Genomic DNA, 18,969 nt, shown 5'->3' with positions numbered 1-18,969 from the left:
TAGTTTGAGTTACAGTGACTTAGCAGCCCTGGTAACCGTCTCCAAGTGAAACAGAATGTAATCTGTAATTGTTCTGTCAAGTGATGGCATTGATAATGAGGCATTCCTGCTGGTGGCCTCCAGAGGTCCCTGTTCTGTAACCACTAAGTACCACTTCAGTGAGCTTTTCACTAAAAATTGTCAAGAGCAGTCACTGATATCCTTGGATCCTATTTAGTTAATGGTTTATCTAGAGGAAAGGACCCTACCAGTCTTCGTGGTGCAAAGGATGGGCACTTGGAACATCAAGAGGAATCAGCAGCGGGTACTCTGCCCTGAGAGAATGGAAGGAAATGGGAAAGAGAAAAAGAGGCTAGTTATCAGTTTTGATGGAAGTGTGGGATTGATGTGAAATGCAGACAAAGGAATGGTTAATAACAAAGCGACTGTTTATCGAATACAAAGCCGGTTTTAATCCACTTCTCAGAACATATTCTGTGACTGCAAAGGATAGTTCTATCACAGTCTGAGGCATTCAGTTCCTTCTGATCCGATTCTGTTTGCACTGAGCAATCTTCTGAGATGAATTGAATTTCCTTAGTTAGATTTTCCAACTGAGAAGTATAATAACCAGCTGTTACCATTTTAGTTCTCTTAACAGTTACTATTCTTGTTGTAAATTGGCATGCTGATTTCTGTTCCTTCCTTGGGCAGTTTAGTTAGCAGGAATCAGTTCTTCCTGGGCCAGCAGAGAAAATCAAGTATCTAGACCTACAAGGCAAAGTTTTTAAACCCCAGAACTTCTGCAGTTGTGCAGATTCTCCAGCTCCCCTGTCGGCAGTTAACCACATCTCATGAACATCCGCTGAAATACCTTCTGCTGAAGTCTTGAAGTTCCAAGGGATCTTGATTCCTCCTTCACCCTAACTAACATCCTGGGTGTGGGTGAGAAAACTGGCTCTTCTTGCCCTCCTGGGCAGCCGTCCCCCTCAAGCCAGAGGCTGTGAACACTAAGGCATAGCCTAACTTGTGGCCAATACGACTTTCCTATACCCTTTGTCATAGAGATCCTCAGCTGTCTCTGTATACCTCCACCCTCAGATTCTCAAAAACACCAACAAACTGTTCTTTGGACTGCTAAGCCCCTCAACAGTTATTTTGTGGCATCCCCTCATATGAATATGAAAAAATTAAATTTAAAGCGATTTCAAGAGACTTCATCAGGGTCACCCAGCAAATGGGTGGTGGAGCCAGAGCAGAGCTCAGAGTCTGGTGACTCCAAGCAGTTTCTCTCCTGCATCCCCTCCTTGCTTCTCTGCCTTGCTCTGGTACTTGTATCTGCCAACCTTGGGGGCGCTGTGGTGAATACATAGAGGTGACTGAGGCCAAGTGAAAGGTTGAATGCTGGAGAAAATGACAGGAAAGAACTGAAATTAATAGGAACCAAATCCACAGAGAAGGCACACTGACTTTAATTCAAGTTCACACTGCTTCTGGGTGAATCTAATCTTTAAATCTAATATTTAGAACACTTCATTGCTAGTTGATTGATAAGTAAAAGTCAATCCTTTTCTTTCCCGTGAGGTTTACCTCACTTAAGATAAGTGTCCATAAGCAATAACATAAATTATACGTGCCCCTAGATCAGGTTTGAGGACAGACAGTGAGAATAGGTAGTGGAAATGGCCTAACCTTTCCTGGCTTGTCTTTCATGAGAACCCAATTTTCACATGATTGCCAGTGTCTAACAGTAAATGTCAGATAAAGAGAAAATGGTAAGAGAGAAGAGATTTTCCGTGGAGGTCTGGAAGAAGAAAAACAAAACAAAACAAAAAAGGCCACAGACACTGAATTAGTGATATGGGGGCCCACTGTTACCCCAGAGGGCACAGTTGAAAAGAAAGAGTGGCTGATGGAAGGCCAGGAGGAGGGGCAAGGAGCTCATGGATGCAGGTCCTTAGCTGGCAGTCAGCAAAGGAAAGGTGATGCCTGTTAGTGTCCTGACACAAACCTCCTCATTCCCCACCTCTCATTCTTTTGCTGCCTGCTTATTTCCTTGACTTTTTCATCATCATATTCTTTCCTGCCAGAGAGAGATGCCAAGATGGAGACTATTGCAATATCGGGCATTCTTAGTTTTTTTCTCAAGGCACACTCCTGGTAATAAGAGAACCACCAATGCATGCTCTAGACCATTAGAATCCCATGCTTAAATATTATGTGGATTTTTCACCTTTTAAATTTTTACTATGGTATAGGGTGCCAGGGTGGCTCGGTGGGTTTATCATCCAACTTGTTTTCAGCTCAAGTCATGATCTCAGAGTCATGGGATCGAGTCCTGCATCAGGTTCCATGCATGGTGGGGAGTCACCTGGAAATTCTCTCTCCCTTTCCATCTCCTTCTGCCCCTCCCCATGTCTCATGCTTGTGCTCTGTCTCTGTCTCTCTCTCTCTCAAATAAGTGGATAAAATTTAATTTTTTTTAATTTTTACTGTGGTGACATATATATTAACATAAAGATGACAGTTAAACCATTTTTAACTGTACAAATCATCAGCATTAATTACATTCACACTGTTGTGCAACTGTCACTTCCAAAATGTTTCCATCACCCCAAAGAGAAAATCTGTATCTGCTGACCACTAATTTCCCATTCCCCATCATCCTAGCCCCTGGTAACCACTAATCTACTTTCTGTCTCTATGAACTTAGTATCAGGCACTCTTACTTAACTGTATATACCTCCTAAAATATAGCAGCAGTAGAAAAGAATGGATCCTAGGGGCACCTGGGTAGCTCAGTCAACTGGGCATCTACCTTCAGCTCAGGTCATGATCTTGGGATCCTGGGATCAAGCCCTGAATCGGGCTCCCTGCTCAGCGGGGAGTCTGCTTCTCCCTCTTCCTCTGCCCCTCCCCGCTGCTTGTGTGCATGTTCTCTCAAGTGAATAAATGAAATCTTTTTTAAAAAGAAAAGAATGGAACCTGAGATGAAAAGGAAAGGATGTTTTGGGTTAAAACCAAATTCTCATTTTCTTAAATATGACTTAAGTATAGTTGAAAACTTTTTATTATGACCGAGTAGTTTTATCCCACTCATTCAGAGACCGCAAACTGAAAGTCCCTCTGCTGTACTAATTCAGCATCTCTCTTCTTTCAGTGACCATGCAGCAGGTGGCCAGGACAGTAGCTAAAGTGGAACTCTCCGACCATGTGTGTGATGTGGTGTTTGCGCTCTTTGACTGCGATGGTGAGTGGGGCCCTCTGGAGTTAGATTGTCCTTGAAGTAGACATTGTTTATAACGGAGCCTTGCAGACAGCTCCAGTGCACTAGCCTGTACCTCTTCAACTTACCCCTTTCCCACACCAGTAGCTCAGCCCTCCGCATCATCACTTGAGAACTATAACCATAGGTCCTGGTTTGTGTTTTCCATTTCTTCTTGTAACTCCAATTTGCCTATAGGCCTAAATTAATGTATGACCATAAAGATCTTAACAAAGGAAACAATTCAATTCCAGTAGTGTTTGTAAAAGTAAACTCAAATATAAAAACTAAAAAAAAAAAAAAAAAAAAAAAAAAAAAGGAAACAAAAATATTAGACTCAACTTGCCCCTTAATAGACCAGGAGCACACAATTATCTGAGTGCATCTAGAAAGGTGGTCCTGACCTCTCTACCTCCCAAAGCACATTGCAGTCATTCACATTCCATTTTTGCCCTCTAGCTTGCAGTGGTTTGTGGTGTCTGTGACCACTCTGTAGTTGAGCCCATTTAAGAGGTCCTGGTTCCACTGTGGTGTCATTTCTCAGCTATGTGTCCTGGCATAATACTACTACTGATGTTCACAGTAGAACCTTACCCTTTTCCTCGGTGCTTACTAAGAGCCAGGCATTGTGCTAAGCTACTCAGGTAATTCTCTGACTGTAAGAACTGTTCTTCACCACATTTTCCAGATAAGGATGCTGAGACTTAGGCTGAGTCGTTTCCCCAGGAGCACACAGGTAGTAGTAGATAGCATAGCGAGGATATGAATCAAAGCTGGCAGCTTCCCTCTATTCTGTTACCTCTACTGCTTGTGTCACAGCCAGGATTCATTGTTCATCTTCCCTCTAGGAAGTAAGACCAGTGGAATCCAGGAAGCAGGTCAGAAGTTCCTGCCTTGGTGAAACCTTCCTTCTGGCCCCGGCATAGTGAATCCCTTCGGCTTTTTTATTCCTTAACGTGTTTCAATTTGTCTTCATTACAGCATGTTACTCTCTACCTCTGTGTATATGACCTATCTTCCCTACTAAGTTGTGAGGTTTTTTTTTTTTTTTTTAAGGTTTTCACTTTGATTCCGGTGAGTTAACATACAATGTTCTATTCGTTTCAGGTGTACAGCATAGTGATTCCACAATTCCATACATCATCCACTGCCCATCACCACAAGTGCCCTCCTTCATCCCTATCACCCATGTCACCCATCCCCCCCACCACCTCCCCTCTGGTCACCATCAGTTTGTTCTCCTTAGTTAAGAGCCTGTTTCTTGGTTTGTCTCTTTTTCTCTCTCTCTTTTTTCCCCTGTTGCTCATTTTGTTTCTTAAATTCCACAAGAGTAAAATCATATGGTTTTTGTCCTTCTCTGACTGATTTTGCTTATTAGCCTTATACTCTCTAGCTCTATCCATGTCATTGCAAATGGCAAGATTTCATTGCTTTTTATGGCTCAGTAGTATTCCAGGGTGTGTGTGTCTGTGTGTGTGTGTGTGTGTGTGTGTACGTACATGTACATACATACACACCACATCTCCTTTATCCAGTCAGCGTGGATGGACACTGGGGCTGATTCCATATCTTGGCTATTGTAAATAACCCTGCAGTAAATAAATTATGAGCCTTTTAAGGGTAGTTGCAAGTCCTTTGTTCACCTTTGGACTCCTCCATAGGTACCTCGGATAGTACTTTGCACCTAATAGGTGTTTCTTAAGTTATTGAAATTACCTAGTTGAACTTGAGTTATCTAAACCTCCCACCTGCACCCACAACCAAGGTCTGAGTCAAACCTTGTTTTGTTCCAGGGTTAGAACAAGAAGATGGCCTCACCCTCGGGTAGGGGTGGGTTATTCTCTAGTGCTGCCCTGTCCAAAATGATACTACTACTTACATGTGGCTATTTAAATTTAGATCAATTAGGGCAGCCCCGGTGGCTCAGCAGTTTAGTGCTGCCTGCAGCCCAGGGCATGATCCTGGAGACCCTGGATCGAGTCCCAGGTCAGGCTCTCTGCATGGAGCCTGCTTCTACCTCTGCCCTGTGTCTCTGACTCTCATTCTCTCTCTGTGTCTCTATGAATGAATAAATAAAAAATCTTAAATAAATAAACAAAAAAATAAATAAAAATAAATTTAGATCAATTAAAATTAACAACTGAAAACAGTTCCTTGGTCTGTCTAGCTACATTTCAAGTACTCAATAGCTGCATGTGACCAGTGGCTACCATATTAAGTAGCACAGATTAAAAAAAAAAAAATTCCCTCATGAAAGATGGTTCTAATGAAGAGCACTGCTCTACAGTTTAGCTTCCCTCAGATTTTGTTTTTGCAAAATCACTTCTAGTTGGTTTGAGGTTTTTTCCAAAAAACACTTAATTTTATAATTTTTGAAGCCAGAGAGCCAGTCCATAAAGTAAATATGAGAATAAAGGCAAGCGGCCTCACAGTGCCCCTCTTCTCCTAGGAAGGCCTGAGAAATGAAATTGGATTTTCCAGCCTTTTAGAAGGAGGTTCTGTCAATATCTACTTGAGTCACCTTTAAAAAAATCATTTAACACCTCTGGGTTGGTTTGTTTGTTTTTATCTACAGAAAAAGGAAGTGCATATTAAATTTAAAAGCCATTGTTATTCTACAAGCTCTAGATCTTAGGTCAAAATGCCAGAGGACATTGACTTTTCAGACTTGTTCATCACAGAATTTAGAGTTGCACTCACAGATGACACATGCACACAGATGACATTCAGTCATATACTTGCTTCATAAGTAGCAGAAGCCATTCACATTGATTAGCTCTGGCCTTAGGGAAGCAGGAAGCAAATCCCATGATAGTCTAAATGACCTCAGATTTTTTCATCTTCAGCCTCTCTTATAAAGATATTAAGAATCTCATTTAGACCTTTTTTGTTCTTTTAATTATATTCCATTTTTTAAGATTTTATTTTTTATTTGAGAGAGAGTGACACACAGCACAAATAGGGGGAGGGGCAGAGGGAGAAAATCAGACTCCCCACTGAGCAAGGAGCCCAACAGGGCTCAATCTCAAGACCCTGAGATCATGACCTGAGCTGAAGGCAAATGCTTAACCGACTGAGCCACCCAGGTGCCCTTTTAATTGTATTCTTAATAAGCCATATTATTGGTCACTTTTCAGCCAGCCAGGCTACATTTTAACTCTTTATATTGAAGTATAATATACATACAGAAAAGTGCAAATATCATAAGTAAACACCTTGCTAAATTTTTAAAAACTGAACGCACTGGGGCACCTGGGTAGCTCAGTCAGTTGAGCCTCTGCCTTCAGCTCAGGACATGATCCCAGGGTCCTAGGAGCAAGCCCAGCATCCGGTTCCCTGCTCAGTGGGGAGCCTGCTTCTCCCTCTCCCTCTGCCTTTCCCTGCCCCCCAGTTTGTGCTCACTCACTTTCTCTCTCATGCTCTCTTTCAAATAAATAAATTCTTAAAAAATAATAACTGAACACACCTGTATAACCAGCATTATCCAGAAACATCACATTAGCAGGACCACAGAGCCCCCTGGTACTGCCTTCCAGTCACTTCCTCTCCCAAAGATAATCCTTCTCCTGACTTTGAAAACCATAGATTAGGTCTCCTAATCTCCTAATCTCCTCCTTGCTATGAGGTACCTCTGAGGCTCTCCATGCTCCCTCCAGCCAGAAAACATGGGCCAGTTTAGGTTTTCAGGTACTCTCCACAAAAGTAAACCCTGTGTTCCTTCTTTCCACTCTCTTCCCAGGCCAGTTGTTAGTAAGAGTCTGTTTGCTGGCTTCCTGTTGTCTTATCCCCACCAGAAATGGCTGCCGTTCTTTTAGTCAGCAGCAGACCTTTACTCCTAGGCGTGTAGTTAAAGGGTAACTGTTCTCTACTGTTGACATGGTTCCTGTTCTGTGTGGCTGAAGAGGTTGACCTTTGGTTAAACCAGACACACTCCAAGTTGCTCTCCAGACCTAAGAGACTGTCACTGAAGAGGGCGAAATGGGAGGCCATGAGAAAATAGGCTTAACCCAAAGCCAGATTTTTGATTTTGGTTTTTACTGTGAAAACCCTACTTCATCTCTCACCTGGACTATGGCAGTAGTCTTCCCGATTGATTCCTGTATTCCAGTTATGTGGTTCTCTTGTCCTATCCCCATATCCAGCCAGAGAAATCCATCCAAAATGGAAATCTAACTCCATCTCACTTACTTACTTGCAGTCCTTTCCTTCCTTCCGCTCCACTCCTGGAAGATAAAGCGCAAACACTTTAATGAAAATACAAGACCCTTGGGGACCTGTCTCCTGCCCACCCCTTCTGTTTACTTCCCCACCCCTGTGTACAGCAGTTCCTAGGTACCCAACAGCCTGCTCCCTGCCTATGCCTTTGCTCATGCGACTAGAATGAACCACTACCTAGAAAGCCTCCTCTGTCTCACTCCCTCCTACTTGGCCAATTTCTGCTCATCCTCTGGGATTCAACTTAGGAGTCACCTCCAGGAAGCCTTTATTGCTCTGTGCTTGCACTATGCTGAGCCTGGGTTAGATCTCTTCCTCTGTGCCCCCCATAGCATCTTCTGTTCACCCCACTTTGGCATTTGCCACCCTGTCAAAATAATATATTTGTCTCTCCCACATCCTGGTTGTATCTCAAAGGACAAGGTCCTGTTTACCTCTTTATTGTCAACTCCTAGTATAGGACCTGACCTACGATATATTCTTGTTCAACTTTTATCATACTACACTAACCTGCCACTGAGTTATAATCCAAAACATCAAGGAAGGAGCAAACCATTTGTTTGAAGCCAAGAGAATTAAATTTGGCTGTGAGGGTGCACTGGGCTCTGGAACCCACATGTGATGTGGGTGTGAATGATGGCATTTTCTCAGCGTCTTTGTTCAAAGGCCTCCACTTATCCCTCTTGTGTTTGCCTCTTCCTCTAGGCAATGGGGAGCTGAGCAATAAGGAATTTGTTTCCATCATGAAGCAGCGGCTGATGAGAGGCCTAGAGAAGCCCAAAGACATGGGCTTCACCCGCCTCATGCAGGCCATGTGGAAATGCGCACAGGAAACTGCCTGGGACTTCGCTTTGCCTAAACAGTAACCCAGAACTGTGAGAGGGACCACCGCCTCCACCCAGAGCACCCTGACCCCTTGAGCAGAGCCTTGGCACAAGCTTTCTGGCTGCTGCTTCTGGAAGTAGCGCTCCCTTCCTCTTGGGAATGATCTCAGGATTCAACCAGTTTCTCCTCTCCACCCTTTCTTTGGCAAAGCATTTTTGCTCAGCTCTCTTTCTGCCCAGTGATTATCCCCATAGGTTCTCAAAAACGTGAACAAGTCCCAAAAGTTCAGGCTTCTGGCATCTTCATCAGCACCATGCATTCAAATTACCCTGTGGATGAAGAATGCAAGGAACCACCCACATACCCGCAAACCCTGGGAAACAGTTCTCGAGTAATTTTTGCTGTGGATTTACATTAAGAACATTCTTTGCTTTTCCTCCTGCTGGTGTTTTTAAGCCACAAGTTGGGAAGACCTCTGAAAGGCAGAAGGAAGCCTGTGATGAACGGTCATGAGGAAGAGCCGGGCAGCCTGGGCCAGAGAAAGGATCCATGTCAGTCCCCAGGATGGTTCTGAGGCCTGCTCCGGGCAGGTGATAGGCACAGCGGGATTTGGAGCAAGATTTGGAATTTCAAGCAGCTGCTTCATGGCTCTTGGGCTCCCTAGGAGGACTCTGCCATAACTCGGTGCCTAATGAGCAGCAGTGATTGAGTCTGTGTTCCCTGCAAGTGCCATTTCCCCTCCAGGAGCGGCCCTCTGAAGCTGAAGCCTGGCTCAGAGCCTGTCTGCCCTCTGTCTTAAACCCTCGTAAAATATCACTTTAATTAGAACAGTTTACAATAAACTCCCCCTACCCCCACAAAAGGCTCTTGTGTCTTTTATTTTAGGATCCTCTGGGGTACTTGTCATTTCATTTCTCCACTGGGTTTGAGATCCTGCCTGTTTCCTTCTACCACAGTCTGGTTCTTCCTGTTGAAAGGCTAAAAGTGAGGGCATTTGGAGGGCAGTGGTGGCGTTGTCCTAGCACAGTTTGGATGGCATCATCTTGGGCCAGGTACACAGTCCTTGGTAACTCAGACTCCACAATTAGGAACTAAGATGGGGTGGTGTATAAGAGAAATCATCTGGTGTAGTGGACCTAAATTTTAGAGTCAAAACAACCAGTGTTTTATACGGACTCACCTCTCACTAACTCAGTATGGCCTTGAACAAGTAATTTCCCATCTGTTTCCTTAACTGCAAAATGACAGGGTTGAGCCTAATGAGTTCTCAGGTTTCTTCAGGTCCAAAAGTATCTCCTTCAGTTCTCCTCCAGAATTCCTGCAGCCTCCAGAACGTCCCCAGGTAATGCTCCCTGGCCTGACAGTGTCTTGAGTCCAGTAACAGAACCACCATACCAAACCCAGAGCTTCCTTTGAGCCCTAGAAGTTGGTGGGAAATGTTCATCAGCCAATTAAGAGCGGAGGCCTGGGTCTCTGCACCTGTGACAGTGCCAACCCCAGCATTTTCTCCAGAGCAACTTCACAACTTCATTTCCAGCATCCTTTCTGGGAGCAGATTAGATTATTTTTCAAATGAGTTTGCCACTCACCTACCTCTCTGCCTTCCGCTCTCCTTTCTTGGGATATGAATTATGGTACCCAAGTGTGGTCTTTGCCTTGCTCATTGCTCTGGGGCAAAATGTGAGCTTTTCTTTTTTTTTTTTTTTTTTTAAGATTTTTTTAAATGTATTTATTCATAGACACAGAGAGAGAGACAGAGACACAGAGGGAGAAGCAGGCTCCATGCAGGGAGCCCGATATGGAACTCGATCCCGGGTCTCCAGGATCACACCCCAGGCTGCAGGCGGCACCAAACCACTGTGCCACCAGGGCTGCCCAATGAGAGCTTTTCTTAAATTTGTCCCAGAATCCCAAAATCACTCTTTTCCACAACCCTCATTTCTCCAGCCTGCAAGAGAAGTCCCATTCACAGCCTTCATGGGCATTCATTCTCCCGCAAGAAGAGATCTGCTGATTGGCCTGGGTTCACGGAAGCTGAAAACCAGAGCACAGCAGGATAGGGTAAAGATCTTACCTACATCTTGAAACCCTCTGTCAAGGGCACTCACCTACCACAGGTACATGGAATTTCAGCTGGGCTCCTTTAGCCGCTAGGAGTGCCTGAGAAAGCATAGGGGGTCCAGGTGCTCAAGAAGACAGGATGGCCACACTTTGGCACAATAGGGTTAAATGTGCAGGTAAGAGGTACCAGCTAAATCACCCAGAAGAGGCCAGGGTCCGCCAAAGAAGTCCTTGAGCAAGGTGGCATGTGAGCAGGCTGAGAGGATTTCACTAGGCAGCATGTGGGATAGGCTGGGAGCACTGGGAAGTACAAAAGGCTGATACATGCTTCTCTTTTTATCCAAACTGTTTCTTCTACCTAGATAGAATAACCTTCCCCTCCTCAAGACTCCACTCCAGGGCACCCTGGGTGGCTCAGTGGTTTAGCGCTGCCTTTAGCCCAAGGTGTGATCCTGGAGATCCAGAATCGAGTCCCACGTTGGGCTCCCTGCATGGAGCCTGCTTCTCCCTCTGCCTGTGTCTCTGCCTCTCTCTCTCTCTGTGTCTCTCATGAATAAATAAAATCATTAAAAAAAAAAAAAAGACTCCACTCAAGCTGTCTCCTCCTAAGCCCACCTGGACTATCTTCCTGACAAGACTAGTAGCCCCACCTCTGCCTCCCAAGGACCACTTGCCCACCCCTAACAACACTGCTGTAATCAATGTAATGTTTATGGGATTGTCATCCACAAAGTTCAGACCCAGAGCAGTGACACCGTCAAAGAAATAGTCCACTACCAAAAGCTAATTTTAAAATAATTCTTGGACAATGTAAAAATGATATTAGCAATACCACAATAAATTTCTCCCACATACCCACAGCCTTTCTCTGTGTTTGCTGATGTTCTCTATTTCTTAAAAATAAATTCCCCAGGGCAGCCCCGGTGGCGCAGCGGTTTAGCGCCGCCTGCAGCCCAGGGCGTGATCCTGGAGACCTGGGATCGAGTCCCACATCAGGCTCCCTGCATGGAGCCTGCTTCTCCCTCTGCCTGTGTCTCTGCCTCTCTCTCTCTCTAGCTGTGTCTCTGTGAATAAATAAAATCTTAAAAAAAAATGAAAATAAAAAAATAAATTCCCCAGTTCTAGCCCTTAGGCTTCAGGGAGAGAAAGAAACTCAGAGGGAACCCAGGCTGCTGGGTTTCCTTGTGACCCTGGGCTCAGCATCATCCACAAGGACAAGCAGAGAGAATATGGAGAGAGACTTTCTAAGAAAAATCGTTTAAGAATATGCATGCTCTTCAAAAATCATATTAATAGCTTCTAGTGCCCCACCTAATTTTAGCTCTGGTTAAAGCATATGCACTTAAACTGAACTGGAGTCTAAGAAAGGAGAAGTCCAGGGCACAGCTGCTGCCAGACAGGAGAGAAGGGACAGCAGTATGGGAGCCAGGAGCCAGGTGCCCCAGCTGGATGGAGCATCCTCTCCAAGGCTTAGCATAGCCCAAGCCGGGTTATGTGCCCCAAGAGGCTTAGAAAAGCGAGGGAACCGAGGCAAGAGTTCAGCTTTCAGGCTTCAAGTGCCACCTGCTGGCAAGAAGGCTCAGTGCAGGGACTCTGGTCTGGAGCCGGAGAGGGCGAAGCCTCTTGAGTCCAGCCTACCCCAGCCCTGCTTCAGAGACTAGGCCTCTCAGGGCCCTGGGCAGCACAGTGTAGGGTGGGATGACCGGCCAGAGATGGACCATAACCATGAAAAGAGATAGTATGCATATTATCATTGAGAAGAGGAAAGCAGCAATGCCTGTGTTGTGTTCCTGTGGCTCCAGAATGGGATTTTTTACCAGCAAATGAGAGTGCATGAGTTGCTCTATTCATTCCACAACTCGTTACTGCCCACCCGGTATGTGCCAAGCATTAAGCAAGGTCTTCAAGGAGTTTGTGGTAAGTACACGTTGCTATGAGAGCACTTAGAAAAGCAGAAGGGCCACCCAATCCCAATTTGGAGGTCAAAGCAAGCTTGCAGAGGAAATGATTTCTCTTGAAGTAAAAAGGGGGAAAAAAAACAAGGCCTGGGGATCCCTGGGTGGCGCAGCGGTTTGGCGCCTGCCTTTGGCCCAGGGCGCGATCCTGGAGACCCAGGATCGAATCCCACGTCGGGCTCTCGGTGCATGGAGCCTGCTTCTCCTTCTGCCTATGTCTCTGCCTCTCTCTCTCTCTGTGTGACTATCATAAATAAATAAAAATTAAAAAAAAAAAAAAAAAAAAAAAAAAACAAGGCCTGCCAGTTGAGTAGGAGCTAACAGTGGGGGAGGGGCCCAGGCAGAGGCTGCCTCGCTTGCAAAGGTCCAAAGGCCAAAAAGCATGTTTCTGGGAACTGAAGCTCTAGGGAGTATCCAGGACAGATTGGAGAGTGATTTTGTGACCCTAGAGTTAATTAATATGGTAATCTTCACCCAAAAAAAAAAGATTAAAAATGCATTTGAAGATTTTAGAACACACATAGATTATAGAAAAAAGTCATCATGGAAATTTTAAAATGCTTAGAACAGAATATAATAATGAAGATACAAAATATTAAGACTTGTGGGACACAGCTAAAGGGAAACTTAAAACCTCCTAACAACTTCCATACTTACTTATAGATGATGAGCTGACAATAAGCATCTGCCTCAAGAAGTTGGAAAAAAAGAGGGCACCTGGGTGACTCAGTGGTTGAGCATCTGCCTTTGGCTCAGGTCACATCCCGGGGTCCCGGGATTGAGTCCCACATCGGGCTCCCCACAGAGAGCCTGCTTCTCCCTCTACCTATGTCTCTGCCTCTTTGTGTCTCTCATGAATAAATAAATGAAATCTTTTTTTCTTTCTTTTTTTTTTAATTTTATTTATTCATGAAAGACACAAAGAGAGAGAGAGAGGCAGAGACACAGGCAGAGGGAGAAGCAGGCTCCATGCAGGGAGCCCGACACGGGACTCGATCCCAGGTCTCGAGGATCGTACCCTGGGCCGAAGGCAGCACTAAACAGCTGAGCCACCAGGGCTGCCCAAATAATTGACATCTTTAAAAAAATAAAATAAAATCTACTTATAACAAAAAATACCAAACCCAGATGACTTTATATGAGAGAGGGGGAAAACAGAACCAGATCCTGTAAGATCCTGTAAGACCCAATAAGGAGTTGGGACTTTATCTTAATTATAATTAGTAGCCACTGACGATTTTAAACCAGAAGATGATGTAATGAGCTTTGCATTTTGGAATGATGACTGCCTGAAATGCCACAGATGGATTGGAGTGGGATCCAGGTTTGAGACTGCTATAATAATGGTAAGCAGATGCAGGGAGCTTGGATTAGGGCAATGGCTGCAGAGTTGGAGTCACTAACAGAATTGGGAGATGTCTAGGTCAGCCCTGAGGGATGGGGGTGGGGTCACGTAAGTTGGAGGATTGTGAGGGAGAGGGAATAATCACAACTGACACCCAGATTTGTGTTTAGGTAACGCAGTGTATGGTTGTGCTCTTCAGTGGGATTGGGAAACAGAACCAGCTGTGGCTGGAGGAAGAGGCAGCATCTTTGACATGCTCAGGTGCATAAGACATCCTGGTAGAAATATCTGATGGGTGGTCACATAGAAGGATCTGGATGGACCTAGGGGCACCTAGGTGGCTCAGTCAGTTAAGTGTCGAACTCTTGGTTTCCGCTCAGGTCATGATCTCGGGGTCGTGAGATCGAGGTCCACATTAGGCTCCACACTCAGCCAAGAGTCTACTTTGAAGATTTCTCTCCCTCTGCCCCTCCCCCTACTCATGTGCTTGCATGCCCTCCCTCTCTCCCTCTCTAATAAATCTTAAAAAAAAAAAAAAAAAAAAAAAAGAAAGAAAGAAAGAAAGAAAGAAAAGAAACATTAACATTAAAAAAAAAAAAAGAATCTGGACCCAGGAAAGGGGTCTAGGGTGGAGATATGGTGTAGGAATCTCCTAAAAATCTGGGTTCTCTGAGCTTCAAGGCCAACTAATCACAAACACATAAGTCTGAACCAGTTTCCTAACTGTAAAATACTAACCCCAGCTCCGTCGCTTCCCCAAGGGATGTTAGGAGTAAAGACCATTGAAGTGAAAGGACTTTGAATCAAAGAACCGGTGCTTGGCGGGTTATCTATGGGTTATCTATCAGTGACAGGTTTGGTAGGAAGGACCCCAAGTGCCTGGTGCCGTCTTTCCAGACTCCAGCCCTGCCTAGGTGTCAAGAGCTCCTTTTTCTCTAGGGATAAGAGAGAGGCCAAAGGACCACAGTGGAGATCCCCAAAGATGCTATGGGGAAATACTTTTGAACTCATTCAACCAGTAATTTGTTGAAACTCGAATATTCAATCACCTATCAGTCATGCACATGTGGGTAAATTTTCACCATCTTCAGTGTGAGGCTCAGGTTTTCTTCTTTCTTTTCCCATAGGTGAACGTTCACATGGTTCCAAAGTCAACCCTAACATTATAGGACATAAAGGGGTGTCTGGGTGGCTCAGTCAGTTGAGCGTTCAACTCTCCGGTTTCAGCTCAGGCCATGGCCTCAGGGTTGTGGGATCGGGCCTCATGTCGGCACAGAGTCTTCTTGTCCCTCTCAGCTCCCACCTGCCTTCTCTCACTCTCAAAAATATAAATACATAAATTTTTTTAAGGGATACATTGGAAAGCCTCCCCGCCATTCCCATAGCTGCACAGTATTCCATTGTATACCATGGTTTAATCAGTAAGAGCAGTTTCTCAGGGAGAGATTTGGGGGCCTGGAGCTCTCTAAAAAGAAAGGTTTGGTGAGCCACATTTGGAGGCAGCAAGGGACACTGGGAAACCAGCAAAAGAGCAAATGACAGGGAGTGGGGGGGTACTAATTTGGCAATTCCTCCTGAAGCTTTAGGCAGGAATGTATCCCCCTAGCTAGTTCAGGAAAACTCTGAATAAAGTATTTATAGAGAGAAAAACCTGTCTCTGAGATCCATTTACTCTCTTCACAAATTTGAGCCCATATTAGGTATCAGGCCCTGTGCTCAGGTCATGGGGAACATGAGGGCAAGATCTTCATCTTAAAAAATATATTAATTAATTAATTAATTAATTAATTAAAAAAAGATCTTCATCTTGCTGTGGGCGGCAGTGAAGGTGAGTGTCGTTGGGGGAGCCAGACTCACAAAGGAGGAGGCCCCTTCTCAGCCTCAGATCTTGTCTCAGATGTCATCTCAGACCCCACACACGCAACTAGCAACTCCCTCTTCTGAGCCTTCTCCGGAGCTTACCCACAATCCCACTGTTGTACTTGCCACACTGTCCTCTCGCTTTTTACTGTCGAGCTCCTCTACTGGACTGTGAGTTCCCTGAGGTCAGGCACTGTCCTTTAGACATAGTGCATTCTGAATCCCTCAAATTCTGCACAGGGCCTGGCTTTCCATATAGACATCTGCCTGTTAAATTAATCCTACCTCTTTGCAGAGATGGAGCTGAAGCTGAGCCTGGAAGAACAGGTTTGTGTGGCCAATGGGAAAGATAATTTAGGAGGACAGTCAGATAGATAGGGTTGGGGTGAAATGTCTTAGTAGAGATGGAGAGGAGACAATAGGAGATTAAAGCTTATTAAGGTCAGACTGTGAATTCTTGGTGCCCCCAGAGGAGGGAAATACAGAGGCTACTGGTCATCTAATACAAGGATGGTGTCAGCTCTAGAAGCAAAATGGGGAGATGCTGAGATTCATTTGGGGATTGATTTCCCCAGTGACTTCTCCTGGGTATCTGTGGAGGCAATTAAGAACTTTTTTTTTTTTCCACTCTTTTTGAGCCTTACCCTCCCACAAATACCAGGATCCCAGCTAGTCAGGGGAGACCTTTCCAATTTTTCCCTTGGATCAAAATCATGACATCTTGATTTCAAGAACTATCAAGGAGAAACTAATTTCAAGCTGGCCTACCAGTTCCGTTTTTAAACAAAACCGATAGACCAAGGACCATAATGTCTAACCTGAACTGAGCAGAAGTGTGGCTCCCGTCCTGGCCTTTGGACTGAGAAGGACCCATAGAGAGTCAAAATGCCTCAGATGAAAAACAATACACCCAGTTTGAGATCTACAAGAAAGGTAGGGAGCCGTGACATGGAGGCTGGTTAGGCCAGCAGTCAGACAGTTTATAATCCCTTCTGAAAGAACAAAGCCTTTCTGAATGGAAACAATGCAGAGACCCAGCTCAGCTGCAGAAAGGAAGGAAGGAGAAGAATGCAGAAAATAAGGCACAGAGCAGCCCTACGACATACACACACTCAGCCTGTCTCTTCAGCATCTGACTGCTCCAGACCCTGCCAACCGAGCCAAATTACTGACCACAGACTCTAAATTTAAGTAACATTTTGTCATTTTTATGTGTTGCAGGAAAGAAAAAGAGGGCTCGCCAGCCAGCGGCTGGGCAATCACAGCCCAATCCCTTAATGCAATGAACTTACAGGCCTTCTTTTACACAAGTGCCCCCTTCACAAAGTGAAGCACCTGTGGTCGGCCGGAGAAGAGGGGCCCCGTGATACTCAGGAAACGAAAGAGGAGACTTCGTGATACTCAGCAGAAGAGGGGACGATTGGCCTGGCAGTCCTAGGTCAACAAACCTCACAAAGGCGAGATGAAGGGTGTCCTAGTATTTATTCATTAACATATGTTAGGGACCGGTCAATCTTTGGAGATCTTTTCTCCAAGGGTAGGGCTGTCTTATTAGGGAAGGGCTGTGACGCCCAGGTGGCTCAGCAGTTGAGCGACTGCCTTCCACCCAGGGTGTGATCCTGGAGTCCCAGGGTCAAGTCCCACGTCGGGCTCTCTGCATGGAGCCTGCTTCTCCCTCTGCCTCTGTCTCTGCCTCTCTCTTTGGGTCTCTCATGAATAAATAAATAAAATCTTAAAAAAAAAAAAAAAGGAGGGGCTGATGCCTCCGCCATCAGGCTATTCTCTGGCAGGCCAGCTGGCGGTCGGTCTGTAAGTGTTTGCATTAAGAAGGGAACTGTGGGAACGGAAAGGAAAGCTGGAGGTGAAGAGACTTCCAAGGAGTGAGCCTGTAGAGCCAAGGATGTCCTGTTTCTTATTACACTGAGAAAATAAAAGCTATTTGAAAAGAACTTCCTTATGTTCCCACTTCCAATTTTACCAGCTGGCCTGCAGTATACCGAGCCACGCTGCCTTCCCTCCTGAAAATCTGGAGTCGACCATACAGCTATCTAAAGCTGTCCCCTCACTTGTGCCCCAGATGCCCTACCCCCGCCTACTCCTGTAATTGTCTCCCCTGTCTCCTGCATTACCAAAATCTCTTGCCCAATTAAGTGATTTCATCATTAAATCATTAATTAAATGACTAAATGAGCCACCTGGGTGGCTCAGTGGTTGAGCATCTGCCTTGGACTTGGGGTGTGACCCCGGGGTCCTGGGATCGAGTCCTGCATCAGGCTCCCTGCATGGATCCTGCTTCTCTCTCTGCCTGTGTCTCTGCCTCTCTTTCTCTCTCTGTGTGTCTCTCATGAATAAATAAAATCTTAAAAAAAAAAAAAAAAGTAAAGGCATCACAAACCTAACACGCCCTAAACCAGACATCTCCTATCCCCTCTACCAAACTCCTCTCCGGCTTCCCCCAGCTTCTCTTGCTGCAGTAAAGGCGGGCTTTGTTCCTTCACTGCCCAGCCCCAAAGCCTGAAATCAGGCTCGACAGCCCTCTTCCTCAGTCCCACATCCCATCCAGCAGTGAACAAACTCATTCTGACGTGTGTCTGCAAAACCACATCTAGAGGTCGACGACTACTCACCACTGCCGCCGTCGCCCTGATCATCCGAGTTACCCTTCATCCCCGCCTGGGTTAGAGCAGGGGGCCTCTTCCCACATCCTGCGGGAAAGCCCCAGAGAGGGGCTGAGACCCGACCAGCCGAGCTGGCGACGTGGGCCGGGAACCCGGCCGGGGCGGCTTTCACTGGAGCGGTGGCCAATTCCGCTCTCCAGGGTAAGCCCGCATGCTTCTCCGGGGGGGATCCAGTAGTAACTCATCGAGAAAGTTCCCAGGACTAGAGCCTTTGCAAGCTCTTCCTCCAGCCTGGACCACCCCTCCCTGCAAACGGTCCCATGGGGGGGGGGGAGGAGGGCGGCGCCTGGGTGGCTCAGTCGGCTAAGCAACCGCCTTTGGCTCGGGTGACGATCCTGGGGCCCCGGCAAGGAGCCCCCATCCATCAGCCTCCCTGCTCGGGGGTGGAGGTGGGGGACCTTCTTGTCCCTCTGCCCTGCTCCCCTGCTTGTGCGCTCTCTCTCTCTAATAAGGAAATCAAATCTTAAAAAAAAGAAAAATAAATAAATAAAGTCGTATCTGGAATACCCGCTCTTTGTCCTGGATTCAGATTTCTGTTAGAATGCCAACTTCTTTTTTTTTCTTTTTTTAGAATGCCAACTTTTTTTTTTTTTTAAGTTTCAGTTTATTTTATGTATGATAGTCACAGAGAGAGAGAGAGAGAGGCAGAGACACAGGCAGAGGGAGAAGCAGGCTCCATGCACCGGGAGCCCGACGTGGGATTCGATGCCGGGTCTCCAGGATCGCGCCCTGGGCCAAAGGCAGGGGCCAAACCGCTGCGCCACCCAGGGATCCCTAGAATGCCAA

The 18,969-nt window shown here is 45.8% G+C and overlaps 1 protein-coding gene and 2 long non-coding RNA genes across 16 annotated transcripts in view; 2 read left to right on the top strand and 1 right to left on the bottom strand.

Annotated features, from left to right (window-relative positions):
- The window catches only part of MICU1 (mitochondrial calcium uptake 1), a 248,023-nt gene extending 238,877 nt beyond the window's left edge, over positions 1-9,146 (top strand). For all 14 annotated transcript variants that reach the window (XR_012029516.1, XM_072823516.1, XM_072823512.1 and 11 more), the window contains 2 exons: positions 3,140-3,229; positions 8,165-9,146. Coding sequence is in view for 13 of the 14 variants with exons in the window: in XM_072823516.1 (XP_072679617.1) it covers positions 3,140-3,229; positions 8,165-8,325 (251 nt within the window). In the remaining variant the exon portion in view is untranslated. The remainder of the gene's footprint in view (positions 1-3,139; positions 3,230-8,164) is intronic.
- Positions 781-18,969, bottom strand: part of LOC140632001 (uncharacterized) — a 19,168-nt gene continuing 979 nt past the window's right edge. Inside the window, exons 2-3 of the long non-coding RNA XR_012029517.1 lie at positions 7,309-7,467; positions 781-1,383 (exon numbers count right to left, since the gene is read on the bottom strand). This is a non-coding gene — a long non-coding RNA (uncharacterized lncRNA). The remainder of the gene's footprint in view (positions 1,384-7,308; positions 7,468-18,969) is intronic.
- On the top strand, positions 11,918-17,454 carry LOC140632002 (uncharacterized). The gene is made up of 2 exons (XR_012029518.1): positions 11,918-12,262; positions 16,727-17,454. It is a non-coding gene; the product is annotated as an uncharacterized lncRNA (long non-coding RNA).

The sequence above is a fragment of the Canis lupus genome, chromosome 4 (assembly GCF_048164855.1).
Source record: "Canis lupus baileyi chromosome 4, mCanLup2.hap1, whole genome shotgun sequence".
Lineage (NCBI taxonomy): Eukaryota > Metazoa > Chordata > Mammalia > Carnivora > Canidae > Canis > Canis lupus.
This window is presented reverse-complemented; position numbering and strand designations above follow the sequence as displayed.